This window comes from Neofelis nebulosa, chromosome 9 (genome assembly GCF_028018385.1).
Source record: "Neofelis nebulosa isolate mNeoNeb1 chromosome 9, mNeoNeb1.pri, whole genome shotgun sequence".
Classification (NCBI taxonomy): Eukaryota; Metazoa; Chordata; class Mammalia; order Carnivora; family Felidae; genus Neofelis; species Neofelis nebulosa.
Genome location: NC_080790.1, coordinates 36,512,265 through 36,536,258, shown reverse-complemented (window position 1 = coordinate 36,536,258; position 23,994 = coordinate 36,512,265). Strand labels below are relative to the sequence as shown.

Genomic DNA, 23,994 nt, shown 5'->3' with positions numbered 1-23,994 from the left:
GGCCAAAAGTGGCACTGTATTATAGTCAGTGAAAGCCTGATTAACTGCACAGCCACGTTGCAAGGGAAAGATGCTCAGCCTGGGAAACACTACAGGGGCTGCGTTTTGGAGGCCACTGGCAGTGCTCTCTCCTTGGGAGAGACAGTCACAGCTAAGGTGAGCAAGCATTTGATCCCCCTGAAAAGACTACTCCCACGTGGGTAGGAAAGCCTCATATTCCCTCAGGTGCGAGGCACTTCTGAAGATCCAATAACTCAGCCACCCTGAAAAAGAACTGGACCTCCCAAGGACATGTCTACAGGGATAGAAAGTTCTGGTGGGTCTGCCTTGGCTTTCTGGATCAAGGGAATACTCAATTTCTTGCTGACAAGAATGAAAAGCTTTGGGTCCCTGTGTGTTTAGTTAAACGTGAGCCCACCCTTGCAAGGTGGAGATAAATCGTCTTGTGTTCAATTCTGGGGACTCCTCCTCAGGAACCATGAAGACCTTTCCTGAGGGTCCCATCAGACATCTCCCACACACCCTAGAGAAAGTCATTCAACGTAAAATATTCTCCTCCCCATTTGACAGTACGGGAGACGCCCTGAGAGAGGACACATTGCCCAGGCTCGCTAAAGCAGTCAGTGACAGAAACTGGGAAGGGGGCTCAGGTCTTCAGACCTCAAGGTGCTCGCTGAAACCATTGCCATTTTGGTGCAAAGTCAATGGGTATACTTGGGTGCTCTTTGCATCATCACTTCCCTGCCTCAATGAAGGGACCTGAGCTGCTGTGACTTGTCCTCCCCAGTGGAGAAGAAGCAAAGAGGGAGGAATAACAGAAATTGGAGAAGACCTAGCCTAGGTGCGCCCCCAAGGAAATTCGCCCACAGATCACACAGTCGTGAAGCTCGCCCAGCATGGTGTTACATCTAAACGAGGTCTAATACCTACTGAAGGGGCACAGGTGTCTGGTTCTCGAAGGTTGTTCATGACAGTGAAACTGAAGGCAAGCAAAGGACATACAACTACACATGCTCCCCGTACAGATGAGCATGCCCAAATAAAGCGAGATCCGTGGGGCCCTAAATCCCAGGTGCACAGCTGCAGGTAGCCTGACCATCAGGAGTGGGCCAAGTCCCTATCGGTATCAGAAATGGGAAACTTGAGTTTGGCTCCTGCCTTTTCACCACCCAGCCGAGACTCAGGGAAAACCTCCTAATCTAGGTTTCTGTTTTTTCTTTATGCTTTAATGTTTTTTTTTTAATATAAAAGCTATGCACATTCGTTGTAGAAAATGTGGAAAGCCCAGAATAAAATAAAGAGGAAATAATCACGGGTATTTTCGTTGCTAAGAAGCAAATGCTGTTAATATTTTGACAAATTTCCTTCTGGTCTTAGTTTATGCATATTGATAACTGCTATCACATTTTGGGAGATAAGAGGAGCGTGTACTGCAAAAACAACTTGATGTTGGCTTTTTTTTTTTAAATCCAACATGATATAATGTAAGCATCCTTCTGTGTTATTAAGAATTCTGAGTAGGCAACACTTTCATGGCTGCGTAATACTCCATTATGGGAGCGCATCAGAATTTAGTTAACCACTCCCATTGTTACGTGGCGTCCCATTCTGTTTATCATGAATAATGGAGGGAGACGTCTTTGTAGCATGAAATGCTTCCTGTGTCTTGGATTGTTTTATTAGGATGGATTCTAAAGGTTCTTGTCACATGTTTACGTTTCAGTTTCTCTGAAAAGATTATCACCGATGGGAGCTTTGCGAACTCAAATGCCTCCAGGGGTTAGTCAGGGAAATGAGTTCAGTTGGCCGGAGGTAAGAAGAAGCGAAAAACTAGGGGCGCCTGGGTGGCTCAGTCGGTTGAGCGTCCGACTCAGGCTCGGGTCATGATCTCGCGGTCCGTGAGTTCAAGCCCCGCGTCGGGCTCTGTGCTGACAGCTCAGAGCCTGGAGCCTGCTTCGGATTCTGTGTCTCCCTCTCTCTGCCCTTTCCCTGCTTATGCTCTGTCTCTCAAAGATGAATAAACATTAAAAAAAAAAAAATTTTTTTTTTTTAAAAAGAAACAAAAAACTAGTGAGTGTGAGCTATCAGAGGAGGCGGCTGCTACAGGGCTCCAGCTGGAGGCTGCCATGAGGGATGGGGCCAGGGTGCTGCTGGCCGGCCCGGTGTTCCAAAGAAGCCAGCGATCCAGAATGTCTGCTCACGTGTAAACATTGGCAACAGAGATCTACTTACGCCTTCAGGCTGGCCGGGAGCCGGCCACAGCCTCTCCACCGTAGGTGACTCTTTTCTGAGAGCCCATGGGGTTTTCCTCAGCCGTGAGAAACGACCCCGGGCTCTAAATCTCAGCCAGAGTCTAGAAAGCGGCCAGTTACAGACGTCCATTTCATACGCAGAATCACAGAGGCCCCCCTTTTTTTGCTCTCCTTGATAACCCTGGCCCTCTAATCTCCAGAAACCAGGTGAAATGCCGAAACCCCAGGGCTTCGGGGTGCCAAGCTGCCAGGGAAGAACCTGCTTTTCCAAGCAGGCAAGTGGCCGAGACCTTCAGATCTGCTGAGGCTTGCCTGCGAGGGACGCGTGTGTCCGGGAGCGGGTGTGCGTGGACACGCGAGGGTTCTCAGTCTCCGAGGCCTCGCGACTCTAAACGGGCCGCCTCGCCGCCCTGACAGCAATCACAGCGGTGCCTCCAGAATGGAGACGGAAAAAAAGATTCTGAGAACCCAAATCCCCTTTCAGAAAGCCCATGGAGGTGCCTTTTATGCCTCTGCCATCTGTCATCACAAAATTCACAACAGCTCCCGAGTCTCACGACACGGACACTTCTGCAGGGGTCACCCGGAGCAGTTCAGACGCCCTGACAGCAGAACAATGTGCAGCAAGGTGAAGACCAGTGAGAAAATCCTGCTAAACAAACAAGAGGGGTCAACGGCTCAGAGAGCAGGATCCACTTAAACCCCCTAATTGGAAATAATTCCAAGTTTTTCAGACATTACGTAGTGACAATAAGGTGCAAACACCGGATTAGTGACCTCCAAGAGACAGAGCGCTTTTGTTCCGTCTTTATAAGAGCAGAATTTCACCCTGTGTTTTGAAGTTCCCATCAACCGCCCTGGGTGAATTTAAAAGTTTACAATTTAATAACATAGCCAGGGTTACATGTTGAGTTTCCCGTTCCAGGTCAAGAAGCAGAACGTATGTAAGGAAGGTTGTGGGGGGCGGGGGGAGGGAATCAAGGAAGCACCGAAGGGAGCCAGGGAGCCACGTTCATTCTGGTCGTTCTCAGAGGTCAGCGAACCAAAAGGACACCTTAAATGGCCATCCCGACCGGAAAAGCCATGAGTATTTTCAGGGGGTGTGGGTTTTGGTTGCTCTTAGTTTTATGTCAGTCTTGTCAAGCCATATTTGTCAAGGACCTTAGTCCTAGACTAAAGGTTTTTTTTTTTTAATTGCTTTAATGTGCTGTAGAATTTCGTTGAGCTTTATAAGCAACCTAAAAGAAAATAAAAGCTTTCTGAAAATGCCTTATGAGTCTGGAACCTTGTTTCACTTGGGAACTAGGAACATTTTGCAAAAATCAATACTGAAACAGAGCCATTAAAAAAGAAACATCTTGTTACCATGGGCTCTGAATTTACCATGGGTTCTGATTCTATAGAGTTACACTCACTTCCAGCATCACCCCCAGGTGGGAGAACGGGGGAGTCACTGGGTAAAAGGGGGGATAATGTAATCAACCAACTCCACGTGTGGTCCCCAAGATGGAGACAGAGCCAGTCGCACTTCCTGGGTATTCTTTGCCAGGGTCTCTGTGAAGTGCTTGCCTTGCACAGAATCACCTATAGAGTGGAGGAACCAAGCTTGGACCCAAGTCTGTCTGTGTGTCTGTCTCTCCAAAGCTCCTGGTCTCTGCAGCGCAGACCTGTGTGGAGTTCTGGACCAAGAGGAAGGCTCTTAGGTCCCCCCAAATTCCATCTTCGCACCAAGATCCATGACCTTGAGTTAAAGACACAGTGATGTTCTCCAAAGACCCGTGAGCAAGCTGGGGACCACAAGCCATGTCTCAGCCCAGACCAGGCTTAGAGTGGCCACCCTGAAAAGGCCTGAGTAACTAAGGTGACACAGACATGCCAGCTGCAGTGAGAAGGTGCAGCTGAGGAGGTGAGGGACCCTCCCCTAGGAGAGCCTTTAGGCAAAAATACAAAATGGCTGTTCGGGTGACAACCTCACATATGCACGCAAAATGGAAAGCTGGCTGCGCTGGACAAAAGAGCAAAGTGTGAAGCCACCGCTGCAAAATCACAAATAGGAAGTAGGAAGAGGAAGAGGGGGTTGGGGGCCAGGCAGGTTGTGAACCGGGTTGAGGTTACTAGAACATCCTGTGGCCAAAGAAAAGCTTTCCAAGGATTCCAGAAGCTGCCTCCTCTCTTCCTTCCTTGGGGAGCCTGAGGGGTGTCTGGGGAGATCCAGCACGGTCTGGCAGGTCAGGAACTTCAGATGCAAAGTGAGCTTCGCACATGCCTTTGGCCGGGTTGCCACTGAGCACCAAGTGCCCGGTGAGCATAGACCAGCACTGACAAGTAAGACCTCAGTCCCGTCATCCAAGCCTCCTGTGTGCGGAGCATCCTAAAGTAAGAATCCACCAGTTGGAGATGGAATCGGGTTTCACCTTTGGCCAAGCCCCTGGCCATGCGCAGCATCAGAGGTCAACGGCAGCTGCGTTTCCTCCTCCCTGCTCCCTGGGCGCCCGGTTGGTTTCCCTCCTCTCCTTCCTCCAGGTGCGTTCCTGCCAGAGCCTGCCCAGAAAGCCTTCCTTTCACAGGGTTCTGATGAATAGATTGTCTGTGTTTTCTTTTGCATTCTTTTTAATGGCCTGGACTGTGCTCCAGCGACCCAGCTGTGCATGTCAAATAAAATGTATTGGGGTCGGATGGATTCTCACATAGCACCGAAATGCACAGCGCGTGAAACAAAGGGCACCCAACCACAACATGCACATTCTAGAAAGCTCCGCGAAGAACGGTGCAACTGCTAAAAAGCCACCTGAACTACACGAGCATCAAGTCAAATGGCACTATTTCATGTCATTACTCCAGTCTCTCTCTTTTTTTTTAAGGGTTTTTTCAAATATAGTTATGCAAAAGACTTTTGTTTTTAATCACTGTGCAAATAGTAACATTTTACAAAGCCCAGGCAGATAAAATCAGTTCAGGTTGAGTATATACTGAACATGGACCTATAACTGATCCAGCTTTGCAATCTGACCTTTAATTGCCGGGTAGAAATGGAGAACTGCATTTGCAGAAATGGTGAATTTATTTTTATGTGATATACAAAGGTACCGCCCCTCCTGAGGCATGTGAACTCTCGTCAAAGGGGCAAATGTTGAAAAACTGAAGGAAAATAAGAAGGCAGGCTTCCTGTTTCATGCACACGGAGGAAGAGGGGTCTTTTAAACTTATCATAAAACAGGTGGCCTCAAGAAACTCAGAAAAGGGTGCATGGAAATGTACCCTTACTGCCACTGTGATATTTTAAAGATATAACATTTGTATTTTGTTCCATAACTGAACGAAATGAGCTAGAGCCATAGGGAAAGTACATGTGTTTACAACCCAGCCCAGAGTCAGCTTGTTGTAGCTGACTCTCTGTTCTGGTTAAAAACACCTCTTTCTTCAGCTGGCTGTTGAATATGCCCTCACAGCTGAGGACAGATGTGGCTAGCAATGCCTTGTGAAACAAATGCCAAGCAGCAGACCGCTACCACAGGCTCACACACCTGCAGGTGACATCACCAGGCTCTGTCTTACCCCAGAAATCTATTAACATGCAGAAACAGGTGTCATCAAATCAAAACCCACTCTTAGAAAGCATTCACCTCATCCGCCTGAGAGTGGAAATGACAAACGAGATGGCGAACTTCCACTCACCTTCCATGTGTGACTAAGAGGGCAGCCCCCTCGCCCCTCCACCTAAACCTCGCAGGACACCTGTTCCCTGACATCCCAAGGATTCCAGATGCGGCCAGAACAAAAGCTCTGGAGAAAACCCTGCTCTGTGGAGGGTGCGTTTTCCTTTGTTTCGGGGAGTTTAGTCTTTCCTTGTTGGCAAAAAGTAGTTAATACCAGCTCAGGTCTTTACTGATAGCTTACCCCTGAAATGGCATTTCTCTTTGGATCTGTAACTAGACATAGAGAAGGTACTCAGTATACACACGGAGTCATTAAAGAATGATATGTCTGGGATTTGTTTCAAAATACTTCGGCAGGAGATGAAAGGCAATATAGAAATAAACTAAAATTTTCAAAATGCTGGCAACTATAGAAATCGGGAGATGAGTAATTGGGACTCCACTCTGCTATTTCTCCTTGTGTGTGAAAATTTCTGTAATCAATATAATTTTTAAATACGTAGCAGTATTTCCAGGCATTGATCCACCTCCTCTCCCTTCTCCTTAGTAATGGAATCCCAATTTTGTTCATGTAATTCACCCTCTTCTAAGGAGCCACTGTGCTTCACTAAGCCAGTCATAGTCATCCCAATTCCCCTTGCTTCTGTTAGCCTTAGGGCTGGACGGATGGTTTATCTGGCCAATGAAAGAAGGGGGGATGTCTCCCGAAGGGTTTCTGGAAAAAGAAAAGCTCCCATGCTGCTACAAAATGGCATATAGGAAGAGATGGGTCTTCCTCTTTTGCTAAAATTTGTTGTATCCGCATGTGACAGCAAGAACCTCAGCAGCCATTTTGTGACCATGAGGGAGTCAGCCAAAGACAAAACTAATTTGCTGAGGGCTGCAGAGAGGAAAGATCAAAGCAACCCTGTCCTTTGAGGATGTCATTGAGTTACTGAAATAACCACCCTGAAACTGCCTCACTTCAGGAATCATTAAGTGAGAAAACAACCCACTTACTGTTTAAAACAGTTGAGCCAGGGTTTCCTGTTACTCATAACTAAAGGCATCCTACTTGTTACAAAATAACTGTTCAACCAACGAAGAAAAGAATGGATGAAAAAAAAAAAAAAAAAAAAAACGTTGAAAAAAAAAGAATGGATGAAGGCTGACATGTAGAGAAATTACCAGTTTTAGCTGCATCATTTGAGTCTTAGTAAAGTGAATATTGTAATCCCACGGACAAGTTGAGATTTATATTCCGTTTCCCCTCAGTACATAGGATCTTCTTTCTTGTTTTATAGCACACATTGTACATCTTAGTTCGTTGGCAGCCAATCAGATACTTCCTGGTATCCTCTCCAGGAAAGTTGCTCTTTGATTTGTTTGGAGCTTTTCCTCCACCAGACCCTCATATTCATAGCTACGCCCAGGTCAGTGGGGGCTCCCAGTATACTGGAAAGTGCAGGATCTCTATTAAGTGGCTCTGTGGTCTCAGACAGATTCCTCAACCTCCTGAGCATTAACATCCTCGTCTACAAGACAGAATCAGTAATGCCCATCTTAGGGACTGAGAGAGTTAAATGGGAAGGCATGCAGCGAATCATTTAAAGCATCATTGCACAGTGCCATTTCATCCACACCAAGACTGGTTTTAAGGTTCACAGTAACTGTTGGCAACTTGCAGAATCGCTGTTTTATTCTTCTACCCTTGCTTTCGGGTATACAAAAAAAAAAAAAAAAAAAAAAAGGAACGAATTTCCCTCTTTATGAGCAGTTTGGTCTCCAACACCTAACATTCCTTTTTTTTCCTACCTATTTTCATCACAGAGGACATGTGACTAAAAAGACTGAATCACTATAATGTACACCTGAAATTATTAGAATCTTGGATGTCAATTATACTGCAATAAAAAAAATGTTCTGGAAACAGACAACGGTGATGGTGGCACAACCTTGTGAATGTATTAAACAACGCTGAATTGTACACTTTAAAACAGTTAAGATGGTGGGGCACCTGGGTGGCTCAGTCGGTTAATCGGCTTGATTTCAGCTCAGGTCATGATCCCAGGGTCGTGGGATCAAGCCCTGTGTCAGGTTCTGTGCTAAAGTGCTTGGGATTCTCTCTGTCTCCCTCTCCCCATCTCTACCCTCCCCCACTCGTGCAGACAAGCACGCACGTACTCTCTATCTCACAAACTTTAAAATCGTTAAAATGGTAGGTTTTATGTGCTTTTTTACCACAATAAAAAAATAATTTAAAATTGTCATTTGAAAAAAAAAAAGAAGATCCCGAATGGTTTCCTTTCGGACAACATAGGCCCCTTGGGGTTAGTCAGCTCTCTCAAATGGGAAAGTTTCCTGAACACAGGTTGGTAGCTCCCTACCCCACAGCCCCCACCCGGTCTGACCATCAGGTGTGATGGATTGGGGGTAGGGGCAGGCTGAGCAGAGCAGTGGTCTTGGAATCTTCGATCCCCACAAGTGGGACAGGAACCACTGCCTGCCTCCCTCCCTTTTCTCAAGTGAGGGTATGAAAACTCAGAAAATTCTAGTCCCTCCTGGATCACTTGAGGAGGGCCACCTCTCCCCTGAGGTTGAGCGGGCGCTTTCCAGACCACGGCCACATGGATGGCCCTCCACGGTTTGTGTCACATCATCACACTGCCTGAAGTCTTCTTAACACTCTTCCATGTATCTACTCAGCTTCTACTTAAGTAAATGTATTTTATTATTTATTTTTAGACAGAGAGAGAGATAGAGAGTTGCTCAAGTGAGCAGGGGAGGGACAGAAGGCCAGTGGTGGAGAATCCCAAGCAGGCTCCACGATCAGCACAGAGCCCAACGCCAGGCTCAATCTCATGACACTGGGGATCACGACCCGAGCCGAAATCAAGAGTCGGCCATTCAACTGACTGAGCCACCCTGGCACCCCCTAAGTGGATGTATTTCAAACAGAAGTTTCCATCAGCATTAGCTGTCCCTTCCAGCCCAAACGTGACTGAATTGCTTTCCCGCCAGGCCCTGGCCCCTGCAAGTGACCAGCAAACAAGAGCCTGAGGCTAGATCACAGCTGTAAGCCACACAAAATCATCCCCGGGACTCCCAGCGGTGTCACACACTTTGGTGAGACATGAGTTCAAATCCCCACATCCACTTGGCTTAAAACCATCACGTCCTGCATCCTTCACGAGGGTACAGCAAGTCTCTGCCTGGACAGTCACAAACAGCTACAGACGGGAGGGGGTTCTAGAATTTGTACTGACAATGCTGATGATATTCTCCACCTGCCCATCTGCCTGCCAAGCTCCTCTTCCTCCTCCAGAAGTTGCCTCCAGCCCGTCCTGTGGAACCTGGCATGGCCAGCTACACAACCCCCACCCCTCACACACACATATACATACATTCATGCCTTACTACATTGAACACTTCCGTTATCAGCCCTACCATACAGTATTCCCACGGGAGTCACCCGAGGTAGAGGTGGTATGGTTTCAACTTCACTCATGGTAGATAATCCCAATAATCCCAGTTGAATAATCCCAATAATCCCAATAATCCCAGTTGAATAATCCCAATAATCCCAATAATCCCAGTTGAATGAACACATGAATGATTTTACATTCAACGGGAATTTTTTTTCAGTGTCCCGGATTTTATTTGTTTCTCAAGGGGGCAAAGGTGAGAAGAAGCCTGGAAATAGGACAGTCAAGTTACAATAGCCAACTGCCTTCCAGTTACCTGTCACACCTTGTGGATTATCAACAGGGCAGAGCCCTCCCGTGTGTCTCCAATGAAAGCCCAACTAGGGTTGGAAGAGGGCTGGCTCCAGAGAGGGACAAAAGAGTCTAACTGTTGATTTTGTGCCTCTCTCCCATTGCCTAGACAACCAAAAATCAATTCTGGGTGATACACCATTTAGGAGAGGCTACATGCTCTCCGGCCCATTAGCATGATTAATTGAAAGCTGATTTGATTTCTGTGTTGAAACAAACAGGCAAACCAAAGAGAACAAAGAGGTTTCCAGGGGAGTATTTTGTCAACACAGAGCCAACACAGCGTGTGAGCCTCTTAACAACAGATTTGATTCAATCTCTGTTGAATTGAATTGAATCTCTGCACATGCGATTGATAACTGCCAAGCCATCAAGATTGAAAGAGGAATAAATAACTGTGTAGATCTGGGGCACCTGGGTGGCTCGGTCAGTTAAGTCTCCGACTCTTGGTTCTGGCTCAGGTCACGATCTCACGGCTCGTGGGTTCAAGCCCAGGATCGGGTTCTGCACTGACAGTGTGGAATTCTGCTTGGGATTCTCATTCTTTCCCTCTCTCTCTGCCCTTCCCATGAGCGCTCTCTCTCTCTCTCTCTTTTTCTAAATAAATAAATAAATAAAAACTTTTTAAAAAGTCCTGTACAGACCTTGAGAAGCGCTCCATTGGGACAGCGTTTCTCCTCCCTGGGACTGTTCACATTTTGGGCGGGATCATTCTTTGCAGTGAGAGGCTATCCTATGTGCATTGCAGGTTAGCCGCGTCCCTGGCTTCTACCCACTGCTCGCCAGTGGCACCCTCCTCACAGCGGGGACAACCAAAAAGATCACTGAGTGTCCCTAGGGGACAAAATTCCCCAGGTGAAAACTACTGGTCTAGGAGGAGTGTAGATAAATAACTGTAAGATGCACCACCATGTAAGAGGCCAGCCCAGTTGGGAACGTGAACAAGGGAGCAAGTCGTTCCCGGGGCGGGGGGAGTGTGGTGGCAGTGCTGGGGACATCTGCAGATGCCTACACGTGAGGATATAAATGTGGCTCCTTCCGTGCCACTAACACCCCCTCGCCGTCCCCACCCACCGCAAACTCTAAGGAAGTGGAAGCTGTCTTGTGTAACATAAAGAGCCACCGTGACAAGCAGTCACGTCTACCTTACCAAAGACTCGGGAGTGTGAATTTACATATTTCCTTCTCTATATGGCACTCGAGGCTCTACCGACCCCAGCAGGAAGCAAAAGCTAAGTGATAAGACACCTCAGGAAAAAGTTTAAAAAGCTGCCTCGCGTGATTCCTTTCCCATTGGGCCCGCAGCAGGTGGTATACGTGCTGCCCCCTTCAGGAGACCCCTCAGGTCCTCCGCAGGCCCAGTCCTCTGTGTATCGAAAGTTCCTGACGCAGAGATGGTTTGAGCCACGTAAGAGGCCAAAATGTCATTCATACAGGAAAAATTACCTACCAATGCGACACCCTGGTGACTGGAAGGAAGTAAATCTAGAACTTTCTGTGGCTAGCTTCACAGAGCCTAAAGATTACATCTTGCCAAGTTAACTGTACGTTAAAACTTGAGAAACACTCCTCAGGAAGAGATGTAGAACCTTAAGCCAAGCTTGCAAGTAAAGCCTTAGACAATCAGCCTGTGAACCAGGCCCCCCCCCACACACACATCAGGTCGATCAGAGAACCCCTCTGTCCTCTCCCACTTAACGACAACACAACCAGGGCCTTAGTAAACTCTCCTCCCATAAAATGGGTGAAGGCCAATTGCATGTTCACTGTAGGTGACCCTCTGGACTAGGGCATTATGGCACCAGTCAAGGGATTGTAGAGAAGGACCCTGCACTTCCCCCACTCAGCTTGGCTCCGGGCTAGACCATGGTCTGTGGGCTGGCCTCCGGGCCCCGGCAGAATGGCAACTCCCTCCAGCACAACGAGGAGTGTGCTGGTGATCTTCATCCAGGCTGGTTTCTCTGTCTGCGCTTTGCCCCGGCGCACTGTGCAGCCTGTTCACTGGGGGCCTGGGGCCCTGCCCCCTGCCCAGTGCCCAGTGGCAGTCAACCGAGTGGGAGTTGGGGTGACACCTGCCACATTCGCCTCAGAAGCCAGGGGGTGGAGCGCAGAGCCGCTTTCTCACTACTCTCTCTCACTGCTGAGATCTGGAAACAGCTGCACCCCATTCCCTGGGTCTCCGGGGAGGGACCAGCCAGCCGATGAGTTTTCCAGATGGATGAGATGAGCAGTGCCTCCTGGAACATGACCTCAGGCACCTGCACTGGGGACCTCTGCTCCACGGAGGGGAGCAAGTGGAGCCTGGCGTGTCATCCAGCGCCCCCGCAGCCCCTCCAGGGCCCCCCACAGGGGCAGCAGCCTAGTGAGTGAAGAATAAGGTCAAACCCAATTGCCTCAGGCTGAACTGCCCACTAAGAGGGCCTGGCTCGAGCACCTTTCCATCTGAAAACTCCAGCTGACAAAAGTTCTGGCCGCACCTGTCAACTGGTTTCCATGGAAAGCCTCAGAAAGACCCGTGAGTTAAACTTCACGCATGTGCGGGGCGCCTGGGTGGCGCAGTCGGTTAAGCGTCCGACTTCAGCCAGGTCACGATCTCGCGGTCCGTGAGTTCGAGCCCCGCGTCGGGCTCTGGGCTGACGGCTCGGAGCCTGGAGCCTGTTTCCGATTCTGTGTCTCCCTCTCTCTCTGCCCCTCCCCCGTTCATGCTCTGTCTCTCTCTGTCCCAAAAATAAATAAAAAACGTTGAAAAAAAAATTAAAATAAATAAATAAACTTCACGCATGTGTTAGTTACACATCTCACAACTCACCTTCACTGAAAACAATCAAGTGAGCAAAACAAAGAAATGGGTGCCTCATTCCAGGCGTCCGAAACACAACATAATTCCACACCCAGAAGCACTTGGACACCGGGCTACTTTTTTTTTTTTTTTTAATGTTTATTTATTTATTTTGAGAGAGAAGGGGTAAGGGGCAGAGAGAGAGAATCCCGACGCAGGGCTCCATGCCACAAACCGCAAGATCATGACGTGAGCTGAAATCAAGAGTCAGACACTTAACTGACTGAGCCACCCAGGCGCCCCTGGACACAGGACTGTTAACGTGGCCTCAGACAAGGTAGTCTCGCACCAGAGTGGCCAGGGCTTTCCCCAATGTCAGCTCTCTTTAATTCAAGTTCACTGAGGTGTAATTCAATTATAGTAAAATTCACCTGTTTCAGGTGTTACAGTTCTACAAGTTTGGGCAAAAAACATGTAACCCTCACAATCAAGATTTGGAATATGTCTATCGCTGCCCCCCCACCCAAACTCTTCATGTCACGTTCTAGTTAACCCGTCCCCCACCCACTTCCTTCCCCGTAGTGCTCCCTTTTCTAGAATGTCCCACAAATGGAATCACACAGCATATGCACTCTGAAGTCTGGCTTCTTTCACGCAACACGATACCTTTTTATTGCCGAGTAATATTTCACTGTGCAGATGGGCCACAGTCCGTTTATCCACTTATCGTTTCCACTTTCCGGCTATTACGCGCAGAGCAGCTACAGACATTTGCATGAAGTCTTTGCATGGGCAAATGTTTTCATTTCTCCTGTGTCAGTACTACCTGGGAGTGGAGGCGCCGGGTCATATGGGAAGGCAGTGTTTAACATGGTAAGAAACTACCAAAGTATCTTCCAAAGTGGCCACACTATTTCACTTTCCCACCAACAACGTAAAAGAGCTACAGTTACTCCACATCTTCATGCTGTGTTGTCAGGATTTTGTGGGTTTGTGTTTTGTTGTTTGGGGGGGGACCTTTTGGGGGGGGTGTTTAAGCCATTCTGATCTGTGCGTAATGGTATCTCACTGTGGTCTTAATTTGCATTTCCTTGATGACTAACAAGGTCGAGCATCCCTTCATGTGTTTATTGCCATCTCCTTTCTTTCTCTTCTGCCCTCCCATTTGCGTCTCTTCTTTGGTAAAGTATCAGTTCAGGAATTTTTGCCCACTTATCAAACTGCCGTCTTGTTAAAGGGCTGTAAGAGTTCTGCACATATTCTGGATACGAGTCCTTTATCAGATATGTGTTTTGAAAATATTTTCTCCTGGTTTGTGGCTTGTCTTTTAGTTTCTAGGCAGTGGTTTTCACAGAGCAGATGTTTTTAATTTTGATAAAATCCATTTTACCAACTTTTCCTTTCACAGTTTATGTTCTTTGTGTCCGAAGTAGTCTTTGCCTTGCCCAAGGCCACAAAGATCTGAAGCTATGTTTTCTTCTGTAAAGTTGTCACTTTTAGATTTTACTTTAGGCTAATCTAGGTTTTTTGCCTTTATATATGCATTTTTAATTAGCTTGTCATTTTTCGAATTGGCTTACCATTATGCAAAGTCTTTATATTTATGTTTCCATGTTTTAATTGGGGTTTTGTCAAATCTCTGGATCAATTTAAGTTAGGTGTCTTCTCCTTTTGAAAGTAAAGGAGTGGTCATCCCTCAGAGATACCATAAAAAGAAAGACTGACCGGTTCCTTCCAAACTCACCCACAGAGAATAGCTTTGCCAAATGGCCTTGGCTCTAAGGGCTGGGTTGTGGGGTTCACAGGTTCTGATGTGGAAGGGCACGGGTGAGGGGGGCCAGGAATGCAGTCTGCCTCTCCAACCTGCTCCCTGATATAGAAAGGAAAAGAAAGGCACGAAATTGAGGTCAGCCCTGAGCCCTAACACCAGAAAGGAGCATGACTGCTTGACAATTTTTTGAAAATGAGGTGACATCTTTTCCATCCTAGGGGCCATTAGAGGATGAGTAGGAGTTCACTAACGCAGAAGAGAAGACGGAAGTGAATTCCTCAAAAGGAAATAGTAAGAGCAAGGAATAGAACAAGCAGGAAGCTCAGAACTGCAAATTTTGAGGAGAGAGGGTTGGAGATGAAGACTGGGGTCAGAAATCTGTTCCCTGAGCATGGAAGCCCATGGAAGCTTTTGAGTGGGAAGGGCATAATCAGATCTGTATTTGAGAAAGATCCTCTTACTGGCAGGCAAACTATCCCCCCAGAGATCACCCTGTGGGTGTGGCAACAGACATGTGATGAGCAGGTGTGACTGGGGAAATGGCCGAGAGTCTGGACCAGAATCTCTTTGGAGAACAAGGCCACCAAATGAAAACCAGACAAGGGATTGAAGGGGATGGGAGAGGCACAGGAAGACACATCTGTCTATCCCCGACTCCCCCGGACCCTGAAAAGCATCCACCACTCTCCAGGCACATCCACAGCCCCAGGCCGAGCTCTGCTGTAAGAAGCCAAAAACATACATTTGGCCTTGAAGGACCTCACTGAGTAAGAACATGGAATCCAGACACAGTGTGAGTATTCACATTCTGCTTTTCAGGGGCAACATTTTGTGTGAAGGTTATCTTAAAAACGCAACCTTCCACAAGATGGCTTTGCTTTTAAGATTATGCCATTGGGGTTGAATAAATTTCTTGGCAACCCCGTGGATAAATCTGGTCAGGGCCTCACTGTGAAGTCTGAAAAAGAGACAGATGGAGCCGTCGGCCAGAAAGCCCCAGTGACAGAAACAACTATTCCCTGGAAGAGGAAAAAAGGGCAGAAAGGCATCTTTGTTTATTTTTACAAAATTTGGAGAACAACAGTGTCTCCCAGCTGTCTCCACAAGATCAAACCAGCTCCAAATGGGAGATGCTAGGTATTTGCCAACACTTGAAATCAAAGTCCAACAGGCCTGATGGCCCTGTTTCTTGTCTTTTCCTCCCTTTGTATTTCAAGATGACAATTTCATTTGTTCATTGATGCAGCCTGTCCATTCAATAAGCGTTCTGATTCATCTATGAACTTCAAACTCCACTTCTAATCTAAATCAGAACACAGAAGTACATGACCGCTTCAACTGCTTGCTAGGCCCTCTGGCTCATTCAAAGCAAACGCTCAAAGGGGGCCTCAGAATGACATTTAATCATGGGGTCTGCATTTTCGGTGTAAGGCCATGCCCTCCAAAGTCCAACACAGGGACTGTCAAACTGTCAACTTCTCTGGGACTGAACACGCACAAGCTCCCCAGTGCTCCCATCCCCTCGTCAGCCCTCAGGGGACAGCCTTTTAAGGGGTCAGTACCTGTAACTCCAAAATTAGGGTTAGGGCACAGGCCCGAACAGGGCACCAAATTTGGCCTTTGTTAAGGCCTATTAGAAACTGATAGAAAGAGTCCGTTGTGGGAAAGAGACATCTTTAGGCTTCATCTAAAAGTCAAACCTCTGTAAACTTCCATTTAACTATAACAGAGCCCAGTGGAAATTTTGCTTCCTTCCTGATTTATTAAATAAAGATAACCAACAGAAACAAAACAAAATTCCGTTGGGAGCTAGTTCATGCTCTCCCACCCTGCTTCCATGGGCTATTCTTAGAAACATGGACCTAAGCGCCACGTGCAAAAATGCCGCGCTGTTGGTTTACACGGCCTGTCTGTCGTATCAGAGAAGCGAGAGCCAAAGATGACATGCTCACTTCGAAGCCACTTCGTCTTTGCCCAGGAGCTCCTGCCAGGAGGGAGCAGGCTTCTCCGGGCTGCTGCACCGTGACAGACGGGAAGAACGTCTAAACTCTCTTTCAAACTTATAGAAAAAGAAAAAAACAAAACACCCACACAGTGGGGAACAATTTCCCCACTGCGTGGGTGGTGGGGCCCCGAGAGCTGTTATCTGCAAAGGGCACTTCTGGGGGTTACCCAGCTGTCACCACTGTGTGGATTCCACTCGAAAACCTCAAGCCAAGCAGTGGGGAATGAACATCAAGAGACAATTTTCCACTCTGTGAAAATGACTTGACTTTACAAAAATAAATTAAAACACTACGATAATACATGAGATGTGTACAGGACCTGTTGATAAATGCACACCTCGGTCACAGTAGATGTGCTTCCTTGCTTGGTATATCTATACCATCAGAAGAATATGACTGTGTCATTCTCCACTTCCTGACCCCTCAGCGCCTGACCCCACATGACGTCTCACACACACATACACATACCCACACCCACACACTCTCCTATACCATACAACCGGGCGTGGAATTACTGGTCTAGCAAGGGCTGGAGCCTGAACCAGCATGTCTGAGGGCAGGAGTGGGAGCAGGTGGGGTGTGCGTGTGTTAGTGTGGAAATCGGGGGAAAGGATGTTCTAACACTGTTCATCGTAACAAGGGAGATCTGATGGCCGAAGCCAAAACGCAGATGCACGAAAACAAAACCAGGCGTCCCTCAGGTTACGCCCCTCTTTTACCACACAAGGGCCCCCCTGCTCCAGGCTGCCCCGGGTGTCTGTGGCAGCCTGAGAGGCACAGCCTGCCCACCAGGTTCACGGGATTTAGTGATTCCTCCTCTCCTCTGCACACTCGTGTCCAACCCACTCCTACGTGAACCCATCCTCCCGACTGCTGCCGTCTGGAACCACAATCGCCTCCTCCCTTCCCTTTGTCCAACCCCCGTCTATCACAGGAGCCTAGCACCATTGCTCTTGGCCCTGGCCCTCCTGTCAGAATTTGGGAAACAGACCTGGTGATTAGAGCCTCAAGTCCCAAACCTTGCTTCCAAAAGTCTCCTGATGCACACAAAGAGGACCCGGTAAGCTCTCAATTCCAGAATCTGGGTCCTGGGTAAACAACCGTGAGCGTTTGAAGTAGACCCAGAACTATATAGATGTAGGATACACTCCTACTTTAAAACATAATCGACAGAAGAACAGCATGGCGATTCCTCAAAAAAAACCTAAAAATACAATCACCATAGGATCGATCCAGCAATTACATTTCTGGGTATTTACTCAAAAGATGTGAAAGCAAGGTTTCAAAGAGATTTTTGTACACTCGTGTATATAGCAGCACCATTAACAATAGCCCAAAGGCAGAGACAACCCGAATGTCTACTGACAGATAAATGCAAGTGTGTGTGTGTGTGTGTGTGTGTGTATACACACACACACACACACACATAGTGTAATATATATATATATATATATATATACACATATATACATATACACACACATAATGGTCTATATATACATACACACACACACACACACACACAAATGGAATATTACTCAGCCTTAAAAAGGAAGCAAATCTGACACATGCTACAACATGGATGAACCCTGAGGACATTCTGCTAAGTGAAAGAACCCAGACATAAAAGACAAATACTGTATGATGATTCTACTTATATGAGGTTCCTACACTAGTCAAATTCAGTGACAGAAGGCGGGTTACCAAGGGCTGGAGGCAGGGCAGGGGAGGATGAGGAGTTAGTGTTCAAAGAGTATAGAGTTTTAGTTTGGGAAGATGGAAAAGTTCTCGAGATGGGTGTGGTGATAGTTGCACAAGAATGTGAATGTACTTAATGTCACTGAAGTGTACATTTTTAAACCTTTAGGGGTTAAAATAGTAAATTTTATGTTAGGTATATTTTGCCAAAAAGATTAAAAAAAAAAGCAATCGACGAAAGGATTGAAGCTTCAATTAATCTAAATAAGCTAGCTTATTAGATTAACTAGGATTTTTATTTAAAGAGGAGACATAACCAGAAACCCACACCCTCTGGTTTCATCTTCTTCCTCTCCTCTGAGGATAGAAGTGGGTGACAGGCAGCAGAGGGACAGAAGAGCTACCACCAGGCAATCCAAGGACATGCAGGCTTCTGAGAGGAGAGGCCAGTTCCACCTGTGCCCGCTGACCCCAGAGACAGGACAGAGAAGGTGGTGTGACGGCAGGTGGTACAGTCTGACCCACAAACGGCTCTTCACAACACCTTATTAAGAGTCGTTGGTTCTGGCAGGGGCCCCTGGGTGGCTCAGTCGGTTAAGCGCCTGGCTTCGGCTCAGGTTATGATCTCACTGCTCATTGAGTTCGAGCCCTCGCCCCCCCGCCAGGCTCTGTGCTGACAGCTCAGAGCCTGGAGCCTGTTTCGGATTCTGTCTCCCTCTCTTTCTGCCCCTCCCCTGCTCATGCTCTCTCTCTCTCCTTCAAAATAAATAAGCATTAAAAAAAAGTTTTAAGAGTCGTTGGTTCCTGCAGACTGGGGGCTTCCCAGAAGATGGTTTCTTTCCCACCACAGATTTACAGACACTGTTGTGCTTCCTGGAACTTTTCCATCACAATTCCTTATACTTCAGAAATCATTTCTGGAAAATACAACCTCTGATAATGTGTTCTCCATTTCCACTACATCTGAGATGTTGGTACATGGACAGGTCAAATGCTCCTCAGTAACCTCATCTAGGCTTGGGTGAATGGGATGTGTGAATAGGGCATTTACACCTGTCACAGGCTCACCCAAGCCAAAAAAACTCTCCACATTGTCCCTGTACGTATGCTCAGGGACCTGCATTATCAGTTAGCGGGGCACCTGTCTGAGCCCACGGAGTCTGCCTTCTGTGAGGATGGTTTAAGATTCGCTTTCTCTAAGAAGCCTCCTTTGACTGATTTACCTCCTCCTATAAGATTTGCGTCTATCCTTAAGTCTTCTTCACCCATACCCCTTGTGTTTCCCCGGCTCGTAAATGCCTTATAGCCAGGACGGTGTCTTAAATTTCCTTTTACAACGGCTTTAAATAAGCACCCTGTCATTCAGCTAGGCTCTGCAGCAGACAGCATTTTCCCAAAATGGCCTCATGAAGATTTCCCCACCTCTCATGTCCTTGTTACAATGTGGCCAGCACTCCTTCCACTGTGGGGCGGGGTCTCTGCTTCCTCCCTCTGAACGCCAACAGGGGGTTGTGTCTGCTCCAACAGAGTAAGGTGGAAGTGATGCTCTATGACTTCCCAGGCTGGATCACAGAAAGGAGACAGCTTCTACCTGGCTCTCCCTTTCCAGGACACTCAATCAGAGAGGGCCGACTACCATACCGTGAGGAAGCCCAAACAAGCCCATGTGGAGACCACACAGTCCCGCGTGCGGAGAGGAACAGAGATCTCTGGCCATCAGCCAGCATCACCCACTAGACACAGAAGTGAATGAGCCTTCAGATGTCTCTGTCCTCCTCCCTGAGTCTTCCAGAGCAGGCCCCAGACCCTGTGAAGCAGAGTCAGGCCATCTTCCCTGTCCTTTCAAACCCCTGTCCCACAGAACATTGCCAGCATGACCACTGGTAGCTCAGCGGCCTCAGGCAGCCATAGGCACAGGGTTTCCATAAATGTGGCCACCAGATGAGTAATTCCAAAGCTCCCTCCTCTCTAAAATGGGCTCTGCTTAACTGCTCCAACTTCATTTTTCCCCTTCTCCACAGTGGAATGCCTATCCTGTAGGACCTCCTATAGGACCATGACTCAGGGTGCCCACGTCTCTATTCAGCTTCATAGCCACTGTCTACTAACCACACTTCTTCAGCCAGACTGGGCTGCTTTAGGGAAGGGGGAGCCAAAGGGAGGAGTCATTCCTAATCCAAGCCAAGCGCTTCCTTCCAGAGAGCGCCCACTGCCACCAATTCCACAGAAAAGTAGGTGTATCTAAATCGCTACCCAGTCAAGGGTAAGAAGACATTTTCCCTTTCCAAATGAAGAAGATGTTCAGCTCAGACAACAGTCTCCACCTTCTGTTTGGTGTTGGTAACCGTACAGAAGGATGCCAGGGGCCTGCCCTGGCCCCAGGCAGGCCGGGCAGGAATCTTTTCCACGACACAGGCCTGGGACCCATAATAAGCACGGGGCCAAAGACACCATCCACCTGGGACCTCCATCCGGTCTCCCCTGCTCTGCTATCCTTACCCGATTCCCTGATTCGAAAAGGTTGATAGTTGGCAAAAGTCCCTCAGCCTCACAAAGTATTAAAAAGAAAGTTTTGTCCAGTTCCGGAAGAATCTGAGTTTCTGCACAAGTTAGAACTCTCCACAGAGCCACAGAGTAACCCTTACCGTGGCGGGAACAAGCACATGTTTGTTCTCCGGACTAGAGCAAGACGTTGGCTTTCTTAGGGAGGCCCCTTTAGCTCTCATGCAGAAAACAGTCTTGATAAGCAGGACTCGAATATGAGGAAAGTTCCACCAAAGGAAAAGAACGGAAAGGGCAGGGGCACTGGGGTGGCTCAGTCGGTTAAGCATCCGATTTTGACTCAGGTCATGATCTCGCTGTCCGTGAGTTCGAGACCCACATCCGGCTCTCTGTTCTCGGCACAGAGCCTGCTTCGGATCCTCTGTCTCCCTCTCTCTCTGCCCCTCCCCCGCTCACACTACCACTTGCACTCTCTCTCTCTCTCTCTCAAAAATAAATAAGCATTTGTTAAAAAAAAGAAAAGAAAAGAAAAAAGAAAAAAAAAGGAAGGAAGGAAGGATGGGCAAAATTCCCCACCTTCCCTCACACACACCGAAAAGCAATCATGAGCATCTCTGGAGCAGCTTTCTTCAAGAGTATCCAGAAATGTCCAACAGAAACACTTTCCTCCCACACACTCATTCCTAGTTCCAAGTGGTTCTAGCCCAGTCCTGCCTTCTTCCTGCTCTACCCCACACAGTGCACCAGCAGCTTTTCAGGCTTCTGTGACTGCCCACCGGGTCGATCGAGCCACAGTTAACCGTAAGTAAGCGCATACAACCTGTGACAAGCGTATTTAGAAGGCGATCTCCTTTGCAGTAACTATGGTTTGTTTGTGGAGAGCTGGCCAGATGTCCTGAGCTGACCAGCGGGTGGCACTTGGGGGAGGCTGTGAGCACAGGTTGTGTACGGGCAGGAGGGACATTGCTTATTACTCTTCCATTGAGACTGGATCTTTAATGAACATCTTTTTTTTTTTTTAACATTTATTTATTTTTGAGACAGAGAGAGAGCATGAACGGGGGAGGGGCAGAGAGAGAGGGAGACACAGAATCGGAAGCAGGCTCCAGGCTCCGAGCCATCAGCCCAGAGCCCGACGCGGGGCTCGAACTCACGGTCGGTGAGATCGTGGCCTGAGCTGAAGTCGGATGCTCAACCGACTGAGCCACCCAGGCGCCCCTTTAATGAACATCTTAATACATTCTGATGCATGCCAGGGGATGCATGTACTTGGATACTAGCATAAGAAACCAACATTTTTCATAAATATGATGCACTTGAGAAACAGGCAGAAATCATGAAGCAAGACCAAAAATGGTACTTTTAGCCATTCTCAGATATACCTAAGACAAGGCGGGGGGGGCATGGAGGGGACAGGGGCTTCGCTAACAAGCCTTCACTCAGCTTTCTGTTTGCCCAGACTCACCATTCATGCGGGACATCCCTGATTTCTGCGCTTATCCCTAGACTACCCAGAAATCACTTGTGTCCCTGCCCTAGAGCCGTCCATTTTTTGTTTTAAAAGAAATGTACTACCTACCATGACCTTTATGTAAAAGCTCTATTCCTCCCAATAGCCAGTGGCCCTCATCAATGAAGCAAATGGAATAATTCTAATTGCTGTGAACTGATACCATAGGTAGAGAAGCCACCAAAATTTAGCTTGAAAACCCACAGATTCGATCAAACCGAAAGCTATAAACCAGGAAGGGTATTCCTCAAGAGGAAAAAAAAAAATTTTAGCTTTACCTGTGACTGTAGCGGATGGCTATCGTCAGCCCAAGCTGTAATTAAAAAGAGAGAAAAACACATACTAAATAATATGAAGAGCATGCTGAGTTCACAAGAAAATTAACTTACAACGGTCCATTATTTTTTAAACATTTCCTAAAATCTCCTACTCCTTATATTTCATAAATAACACCTTTTAATGATAGTTCTTTGGTTTCAACATCATTCTTAAAGGCTAGTCAGATTGTCAAAGGGTCTTAGAGACATCTAAAATATTTCACTGTGAATTGGACAGGTGTCTCTCATCTGGAGACACCTTCCATAACAGAGCATTTATTTATTTATTTATTTATTTATTTATTTTGCTTTTTTTTTTTTCCTTTACATGCTCTTACATTTAAGTTTTAAAGTTTTTTCATTGAGGTATAATGTACAAATAAATTGTACGTACTTAATACTTACAACGTGATGATTCGATACACATACACCCTGTGAAATTATTACCATGTGTTATCACATTAATTAACACATCCATCATTTCATATAATTACCTTTTTTTTTCCCTTTTTTTGGCAAGATAGAACATTTCAAGTACACAATATGCTACTGTTAACTATAGTCACCATGCTGTGCATTAAATCTCCGGAGCTTATTCATCTTACAACTAAAAGTTTATACCTTCTGACCAACATCTCCCCACCCCCAGCCCCTGGCAACCAGCATTCCACTCTCTGTTTGTATGAGCAAAACAGGGCTCTTTCAGCTCTGAGACAAAGCCGTGAAAGGATGGGATTCAGCGTGTGGCTGATTCTGAGGCTTGCCATACCCCCGTCCTGGGGGTGGTTCCTTCCCCACTCGCCCTGCCCCAGGAGTGCTGAGCGGAACCCAGGCCATGAAGAGGACTGACCCGACCCCCCACCCCCACCCCGGGCCAGAGTCTTGCCAGGGGAATCTGCACAACCTTCACACTGATCTCATAAGCTCCAGCCGGCAAGGTGCACCTCTGAGGGCACGTGTGACATCGAGAGAAAGGGTACACAGTCGCCGGAGACAGTGACAAGTAGAGGCCAAGGTGGCACTGTGATTTCCTTTTTACTCTGTGGGGGGGGTCACGGAAACCTCTCAAGCAGAAGAGGGGGTCGAATCATATGGCACGGGCCTCAGCTAGTTCATGGATTCCAGAAGAGTCAGGCCACAGGAGTTCAACCGCTAACCATACGGGCGTCGCGTTATCTAAACTCTCAGGGTCACGGTGTCTGCATCTATATCATGGGCAAATAATTATTTTCTCGTGCAAGGATGAAGTAACTTTTTCTATTTTGGTGTTTTTACCTGTGTGTGGCGCACACACGATGCGTGCCGCCTGATAGGAAAAACTCTACAGGTGGGCTTGGCGGCGGAAGGCACCGGCCGGTGGGAAAAAACTCTATAAATAGTAACCACCACTACTATATATAGGCAATATTTCATTTATGAAAATGTTTTCATTTTCCAAAACTTAATTGAAGTTCGTTTTTGGAACTTACAAAGTATTTCATTAGGTTAAAATGATGATCAGCCTCAAGCATGCCCATAAAAGTCTCGACGCTCCCCCTGTGGCTGAACCGTGGCACAACTAGCTTAAGAGACTCGGCAGCAGTTAAAGACCCAAGCATCATCTATCATATCATTTCCGAGCAAAAAGTCCGCCTACGTGCAACCTTGAAATCCCCAAACACATCACTGCCAGTTTCCCTGACGTCGGCCCCAGGGCGGTGGGGGTGGGGAGGTCACTTCCATGGGGCTCTCCGGGATGCTACGAGATA

The 23,994-nt window shown here is 47.3% G+C and overlaps 1 protein-coding gene across 1 annotated transcript in view; it reads right to left on the bottom strand.

Moving 5' to 3' along the window:
- The window catches only part of ACOXL (acyl-CoA oxidase like), a 341,287-nt gene that overhangs the window by 226,720 nt on the left and 90,573 nt on the right, over positions 1 to 23,994 (bottom strand). The window contains exon 10 of the mRNA XM_058683275.1: positions 22,208 to 22,242. Within this exon, the coding sequence (XP_058539258.1) occupies positions 22,208 to 22,242 (35 nt within the window). The remainder of the gene's footprint in view (positions 1 to 22,207; positions 22,243 to 23,994) is intronic.